At 44.5% G+C, this 8,497-nt stretch overlaps 1 protein-coding gene across 1 annotated transcript in view; it reads right to left on the bottom strand.

Moving 5' to 3' along the window:
* SNTB2 (syntrophin beta 2) overlaps positions 1–297 on the bottom strand; it is a 105,547-nt gene extending 105,250 nt beyond the window's left edge. Inside the window, exon 1 of the mRNA XM_077755469.1 lies at positions 3–297. Within this exon, the coding sequence (XP_077611595.1) occupies positions 3–203 (201 nt within the window). The 5' untranslated portion in view covers positions 204–297. The remainder of the gene's footprint in view (positions 1–2) is intronic.
* Positions 298–8,497: the final 8,200 nt, after the last annotated feature.

Genomic DNA, 8,497 nt, shown 5'->3' with positions numbered 1-8,497 from the left:
GCCGCCGCCGGCCCTAGAGAGGGCTCGGGCTCTGCCGCCGCAGCGTCGCCCGTGAGGCTTAGAGTCTCTCCGCTGAGCTCCGCCACCACCCGGACCCAGCGCTCCCTCAGAAGCAGCTCCACAAGCCCCGCTTTGGTGGCCCGCGTCCACACCGCCATGGCCTGCCCCGCTCCCGCCGCCGCAGTCGCCGCAGCTACCCTCATTCCAGTCAGGCAGCCTCGGCGCTTCCCCCTTCCCGCCCGAGGGGGCGGGCCCGGCCCCCTCCCTCCGGAGGTCGTTCATTATTCATGAGAGGCCACGCCCATCGTCCGGAGGGGCGGGGAGAGGCGGGCGGGGCCGCCTCCGGAAGGATAAATTATAGCGCTTAGGCCAGTCTCTTGCATCTCGCTGGAGGCGGACAGCCCTAGCGCCTTGGGGTTCCATCTCAAGTTCTTCTCCTTCGGTTCGTCTCCGATGGCCACCCCCGAAACTCCTGACCTCCACCGCGTAGTTCAAGGGAGCAGCCCTTGCACGGAAAGCAAAAATAGCTTCAAGAGCACTTTGCAAATCTGCAAGACTGGGTTGCACGTTCACTCTTGCATTGATTGGTTCATTATGTATTTACTGAGTGCTCAGCCCTGTTCTCCTTTTGATGCCTGGAGATGAGCTGAATAAAATGTACCCACAATTGAGAGCTGGCGGTCTAGTGGGGGAGGAGAGCGGAGAACCAACCATCCTGGTGTGATACTGTGTGGTTAAGTGACATGTAGAATACACTCTGAGAGCAGAGTGAAAGAAACATTCCTTTGGGCCTGGGGTCAGCTTCACAGAGATATAGAAGGTGAGTAGGTGGAGCAGAAAGAATTGCATAAGCAAAGGTCTGGAGACAAGAAAACAGGTATTTATTACTCTGCTTTGTAATCACCTGTTTATTTGCCTGGAGTATGAGAGGGGACCATTTCTTTTTCAGCCCTGCAGCCACTATAGGTAGGCCTCAAAGATATTTACAGAATGGTGGTTATTTAGGAAGATGCCAGAATTTCAATGTGAACAGAGCACAGGGTCAGTGGAGGTGGAAGGATAGGACTGTGAAAAGCTTCATATAATTAAATGTGGAAGAGTTTGGACTTGGCTTATAGATCTAACCTTCTTGTCCTGGAGGTCGTGGCCTTTTGTTGTAGGAAATGGTGCGTATCCCCAGAAATTCTATGTGTGTATCTTTGGCTTTTATCCAAAGATATGGGTGTTGCAGTCCACCACTTGCAGCCTAATGGGCTGGGAGAGCTGAGGAAACTGAGGCCCTGAGAGCCAAAGACTGGCCTGAAGTCCACAGTGAGGAAGGAGAAAAAACTCAGGTCTCCCAGCTTCCTGGGCATTACTACATACCTGAAACCTCAAAAATGAGGATCCAGAAATCACACCGCTGAGACAGATCTCAGATCTCAGCAAAAACATGAGGTCAAGGTGCCCTCCAACTTCCCTTAAGCCCTAAAAGCGAAATCCCCATGTTTTCACTTGTTAAGAAGAGGGCTACAAACAGAGAGAACGTGCACCAATTCCTATAAAAGGGTCTGTATACCTGCTTGCTCATGAAGTACATGTTGAAGCTCGTGAGCCATGTTCTTGCACCTCTCTATGAATGCACATTCAAGTGTGGGCAGGAACTTTCAAAGAGCCTCCCCTACTAGGAGTTAAAACAATAAAAATGGAGACTGGAAAGTACCCAGAGCCCAAATGAAGAAAGAATTCAAAATGATAAAAGTATCTTACTAAAAAAATCAATCATTACAGCTGAATACTTTTTGCAGTTAGTGGAGCAGGATTTTCCAAGCTGCAAATGTCAGCAGAAGCCCAAACCTCAAATCCTCTCCTAAATCAATTGCAGCGAGGCCAGCTCCCTGTTCCAGCAGGTCCCAGTGTGCCCAAGTGCATCTGCAGTCATAGATGCTTCTGGCTTTGCTCCCGCTGAGGCGTGAGCCCCAAGAGGCCTGAGTTATGTGAAATTTCTGCTTATTAGAGAGCACTTGACAGCTGATTCCTTAGAGTGCAGCACTATTTTGAACACTTACCTGCATAATTATCCAGAGGTCGGGCACTTGAAGACACCTTTATTAGGAAAGGGAAGTGCTTTAAATTATTTCCGAAAGTATCAATACCTTTCGATCAACTGAGCTGGAGGAGGTCAAAGATCTTCCAACTAAATAGTAAGGGCACTTACATAAGATAGTAAGTTACATAACAAAATATATAGCTCTAGGAAGAGAGAAGGTAATGAAAATTCCTATTTGGATTACTTGGGAGTTTTTGCTTACACTATTTTTAGGGGCACCTGGGTGCCTCAGTGGGTTAAGCATCTGACTCTTGCTTTTGGCTCAGGTCATGATCTCAGATCGAGCCCAGAGTGGACCTTCACAATAACAGCACGGAGCCCATTTGGGATTCTCTATCTCCCTCTTTCTCTGCCCCTCCCCTGCTGGTGCTCTCTCAAAATAAACATTTAAAAAATTATTTGTAAATATATCCATTTAAAATTCCAAATTTAGGGGCACCTGGGTGGCTCAGTTGGTTAAGCGTCCGACTTTGGCTCAGGTCATGATCTCACCGTTTCTGAGAGAGAGAGAAAGAGAGACAGCGTGAGCAGAGGAGAGTCAGAGAGAGGGGGAGGCACAGAATCTGAAACAGGCTCCAGGCTCGGAGCTAGCTGTCAGCACAGAGTCCGATGCGGGGCTCGAACCCACGAACCATAAGATCATGACCTGAGCCGAAGTCTGACGCTTAACCGACTGAGCCACCCAGGAGCCCCTTAAAATTTTTTTTTAATTCCAAATTTATTGAGCTGTTTTCACAAGGTCCGCCATCAGAATCTAAATTTCAATGTTCTTTCATCACTACTTTCAGATCAGCCAATCTCTTCCAGTCAGTGTCTCCCAATCATGTCTTGCACATTCCCCAGTGAGGCCAACCTTCAAATCACCTCCTTGCCTCTCTCAAGCACTTTCCCACCTACCAAGATCTCATCCTAGTTTTCACTGTCTACCCAATTTTCGGGGGATTTTTCCTCTAAACAATTTTATTCTATGCCTGCCTGTTTTGCCCAAGTAGGTTATAAAATATAGAAGGGCAGGAACCACCCATTGACTTCTTTTATTTCCTGCTATTCCAAAAATATTGCCTTGCTGAGAAGAAACTCATTAAACATCTGATTGATTGAAATTCAGTGCCTTCTGTGCTGTACTCATTTCAGATAATCCCTCTGAAGTTTACTGGTTCCTTGCAGAGTGAAAATTACCATCTAGGAAATCTCAAGTAGTGGAAATCTACCTACTGTGGATAATGAAATCTGAAATAAAAAGAGTACACATCTGTTTCTATGGTTTCTTAGGGACAGTGAGACAAGCTTAGATAATTTGAACAGGCATGTTATTTTATCTACTTCTAAAAAAGCCATTTCCGGCTGTGATAATTCCTAATAAGCTTTCATTCCTGTCACCTATCAATATGTATTCTTTGCTCAGGCTCTTATCTTACTGTTTCTCAGAACGAGGGATGGATCATTGCTACTTTATTTTTTATTACTTATTTATTTTTTTTAATGTTTCTTTCTCGCTCTCTCAAAAAAATAAAAATAAAGGGCACCTGGGTGCCTCTGTTGAGCACCTGACTTCTGCTCAGGTCATGATCTCATGGTTTGTGAGTTGGAGCCCCATATTAGGCTCACTGCTGTCAGTCTGTCCGCATAGAGCCTGCTTCACATCCTCTATACCCCTCTCTCTGCCCCTCCCCAACTTGTGCTCTCCCCCACACAGTAAAATTAAATTAAATTAAAATTAAAACAATAAAATTAGCTCTCTCAGTTCCAGGATCTCCTACAATCCTATGACTTAGGCTCCTATTCTATGCTCTCTCAAAACCAAATGGTCCTTCCCTGCCTTCTCCCTCACAGAAGGTGTATTATATATAGCATGGTAATTAAGAGCATAGGATTTTAATAGGAGTTTGGCTACCGACTAACAATGGGCAAGGGGCTGAGGTCACTGGCCTCAGTTTCTTATTTGGAAAAATTCAGATACCTTTACCTCTAACAGGGGTTGTGAGGGTTAACTTGGTGTCATATGCTAAGTGTTTAGCAATACTGTTCTTGCCAGCCTGTAAGAGTCCCATAAAAAGTACCTGCTCCTGTTATTGTTACCTGTTGACCTTAAGCAGCAGCACAAATAAAACCTTTGGTAGGGAGTCTCAAATTAAGAGTGTATACTTTATCTAGGAATGTGTCTGCCATAATATCATTTGATTCCAGGCTTAAAAAGCAAATGGTCAAATTAATTTTGGTGACAAACAGATCTTGTATAAAGCTACATTTTGGTTGAAAGGGAATACATATTACCAAGAGTCCGTCAAAGGAAAGAATTAGTGGATCTGGGGTTCGTTCCAAGGTTTGAGTGTTGTGTAATTTCACAAGGAAGGAGGGCCCCAGGCAAAATTGCAGCCCTTAGCAAGCCTGAAGGTCACCACCACAAAGGCGGCCAGATGCCAGAGGAGCAAAAACAAGAGCTCCTCAATTACTACTAAAGAAGAGACCAAAGGAAAAATGAAGCTTGTAAGGAAACCAATCCAACATGCAACTTTGAAAATTTATCCATGCATAACTCTTTCCCAGTATAGGCAGTATAAGACAGTGATATCAACTGTCCCTTTCAATAGGCAGTACTCTCTGCCTTCCAGAAGAAATATCCTAAAATGTGTTTTTCTTTCCAGCACTAATATGATGTGAAATTGGGAAAGGTGCATATATATTCTTTAGCTGATGCAAGCACATTTTAAAATTCATCCCGCCAAGATAAATCACTATTTATCTGAAACCCACAAACATGAATTAACTATCTCATGCGTTATGACTATGAAAACCCACATCTGCTAACCACATTCCTAATGAGCAGCAGCTGGTGACAGTTTTGTAGCTCTGTGACTTTCTTTTTAGGAAAATATTAGCAAGGACACACTAAACAGAGGGTTAGTTTCATTGAATCCACTTAGTTACGGAAAATCACCAGTAGTTTTTGTTGTTGTTGTTTTTTAATGTTTGAGAGAGAGAGAGAAAGAGAGCAAGCAGGGAAGGGGGAGAGAGAGAGGGAGAGAGAACCCCAAGCAGGCTCCTTGCTGTCTGCGCAGAGCCCAACACAGGGCTCTATTTTGTGAACCATGAGATCCTGGTCTGAGCTGATATCGAGTCAGGTGCTTAACCGACTGAGCCACCCAGGCGCCGTGGAAAATCACCAGTATTTTTATATTGACAGTCATAGAAATTGCACAATTTGCCATGAAATTGAAATAAGTTCCCCAAATAAAAACCCCCTTTCCCTCAATACCAGTTCCAATAGAATTTGCAGAGCCTCACCATAAGTCTTGCAGTCACCTCTCTTCTTTCCTAGGTCACTGAGCCCCACATCATGTTTACTGATGCACAGGGCCTTGATGTATTTAGTCCTTCATCCCAGAGCTTCAACTCCCTCCTCAGTCGGTTAACACAATGGCCCATTAGAGGGATCCTAGACCCCTTTGAGAATCAGCTGTATGCAGTGGACAGGCCTCAGACAAGTGCTCACTTAAGCAAAATACAGCATTCCAGCTCAGAGGCTCAGGAAGCCCCTAAGCCCTTACGTGGACTCTTTCATGGGCTGAATTGTGTCACCTCAAAGTGGATAGGTTGAAGTCTAACCCACAGTACCTCAGAAGGTGAATGTGTTTGGAGACAGGGTTTTTAAAGAGGTCATTAAGTTGAAGTGAGGTCATTAGGGTGGGCTCTAATCCAACATGACTGTTGTCCTTGTAAGAGGAGCATAGGACACATACATACATAGGGAGGTCCAAGTGAAGACAACACAAAAAGATGACCATCTACAAGCCAAGAATAGGCCTTAGAAGGAACTGACTTTAGGCTGACTTTAGGACACTTATAGTGAGATGTAATAACAAAAAGAAGTATACACATATCACTTTTTATGCCCATTCTAAATATTTTTGGTTTCTTCTCTCCTCATTTCCTCTTTACCATTTTTGGAGGGGAAGGTGTTTTTCCCTTGACCTTTCCCAATGATATGGACTGAGTCTGATTGCTCAATTCCACCAGGAATCACAGGCAACCGATGCCAGGTTTCCCAAGGGTGAGCGATGTTCTTCCCAGTGCACCAGGCCTTTCAGTTGCCTGAAGAGGCCTTCCTCAGCAACTCCCTACTCTTGAGGCTCTCGGGAGGAGATGGATCAGAACTAGTCCAGTGGCCTTTCCAGCCTAAGCAGAAGCCACACATTCCTGGCAGGTTCCCTCTGCACAACAGTATAACCAGGAAAGGCAGTGAGGGCACTGTGTACTACAATGAATTAGCCAGAGAAGTGGAAATTTAATTGGTAAAAAGGAAAAAACACTAGGAAACGTTTGAGAATCTGCCTCTGCTCCCAGAACATGCCTAAGATTGACACTCAGGTTGGGGTTTCAGTCTCCTGCTTGGCACCATAGCTTAACCTGCAGTCTCTTCAGAATGCCCAAAGCCTCGTTTCCTATGGCCTTAGACGACAGACCAGTCTAGGGAAGTCTGTGGGAAAGGAGTATTTAATTAAAGGGGAAAAAAAGTATTTCAATGTTTGAAGATTTTTGTTATTGTTCTCTCTTGTTCCTGAATCCTATTCTGATCCTCAACCAAATTTACAACAATATAATTAGTGTTAATCTAAGGTGTTACCCATCAACAAATTGCCAGTCTTTATAGTTGGATAAATAAAAACAATCGCACAGCGTTCCCACATTCGTTTCACAGCAAAAATTAAAAAAAAAAAAAAAAAAGGTACCAGTGCTACTAATACATTGTCTCAGACTTTTAGCCTCCAGAACTGTGAGAAAATAAACCTCTGTTGTTTAGGTCCCCCAGCCTGTGATACCTTTATGGCCAATCTCAGCAGTCACATACAGACCCCACATGTGATAAGCACCCACACAACAGCCTGTTTTTTGCCTCCCTAACTGCCAGTCTCTTTGACCCTTACTTACACAAATGCGCATTTTTTACTGTGTCATTCCTTTGAATTTGAATAGTTCACAACTGTGTTTTCCACTGAATGAAAGTTTGTTTTTTGTTTTTGTTTTTTTAAGTTTATTTATTTGAGACAGGGTGGAGGGGCAGAGAGAACCCCACACAGGCTCCACACTGTCAGCACAGAGCCCAACACAGGGCCTGAACCCACAAACCGTGACACTATGACTAGAGCCAAAACCAAGAGTTGCATGCTCAACCGACTGAGCCACCCCAGGGACACTGAATGAAAATTCTTAACCACAGACTTCAAGGCCCACTCATACCTGGTCTGATTTCTCACTACCTGTTGGCTCAAGAATTCTTCATCCAAAGTTCATTTATCTTCTCTACACACTTTTCTAAGCTGCTTAGCTTTCCTCTGTGGAAATTGCTCTACACTTAAATTTTCTAGGAACCTCACCTGGCTCTTAGCTACCATATGCAAGGGAAGCTGTCACCCTGCAGGGGCAAGCTTTCCTAAATGAGACATGTATGTTCTCAGTACTTTGGTAGGCTCTGCCTGCCGTTTTGGCCTTATTTTCCTCCATTCGCAGTATATGCTGTATCAACCATGTGAACCTGTGGCAGTCCCAGGACCAGGCTATGCTCTCTCTTGCTTCAAGCCTTTGTACTGAGAATGATCTAGGAATGCCTCTTTTCTTCTCCCTTCCCCCTTGATCATTAACACCCAATTCCAAGAGTTATTAGCTCAAGGACAATCTGCTACCTTCACCTGATCTGCTAACTCTACTGGTAGGTGCTCCTTATCTGTGCTCATCTTTAATGTAGCATTGTTTATTTGTTTCTCCCCCACAACTACGCTGTGAAGTTCTTGAGAGCTGAGATCATCTTTTATCTGTTACAGGTAGACAACATATAGTAGGCACTCAATAAAATGTTCAGTATTAAGTCCTATAACTTCCTAAAGACAAAGGACTGACACAAAGCTAAGCCTTAATATCTGTATCTTTGCTGCCCATATATGAAAGCCACTGGCCACATGTGGCTATTTAAATTAAAAATCAAATAAAAATAATTCCATTCCTGGAGCACCTGGGTGGCTCAGTTGGTTAAGCATCCAACTTTGACCTGGGTCATGATCTCACGGTTTGTGGGTTTAAGCCCTGTGTTGGACTCTGTGCTGACAGCTCAGAACCTGGAGCCTGCTTCGGATTCTGTCTCCCTCTCTCTCTGCCCCTCCCCCACTCATGTTCTGTCTCAAAATTAAATAAAACATTAAAAAAAATGTTTTTAATTCCATTCCTTTGCTGCACTAGCTACATTTCAAGTGCTCAATAGTGGGGGTGCCTGGGTGGCTCAACTGGTTGTGCATCCAACTTCGGCTCAGGTCATGATCTCATGATTCATGTGTTCAAGCCCCATATTGCACTTGCTGCTGTCAACACAGAGCCCTCTTTGGATCCTCTGTCCCACTCTCACCTTGCCCCCTTCCC

The sequence above is a fragment of the Crocuta crocuta genome, unplaced genomic scaffold, assembly GCF_008692635.1.
Source record: "Crocuta crocuta isolate KB4526 unplaced genomic scaffold, BGI_CrCroc_1.0 scaffold152, whole genome shotgun sequence".
NCBI lineage: Eukaryota > Metazoa > Chordata > Mammalia > Carnivora > Hyaenidae > Crocuta > Crocuta crocuta.
Note: the sequence above shows the minus strand (reverse complement) of the source record. Positions and strands in the feature narration are given on the sequence as shown.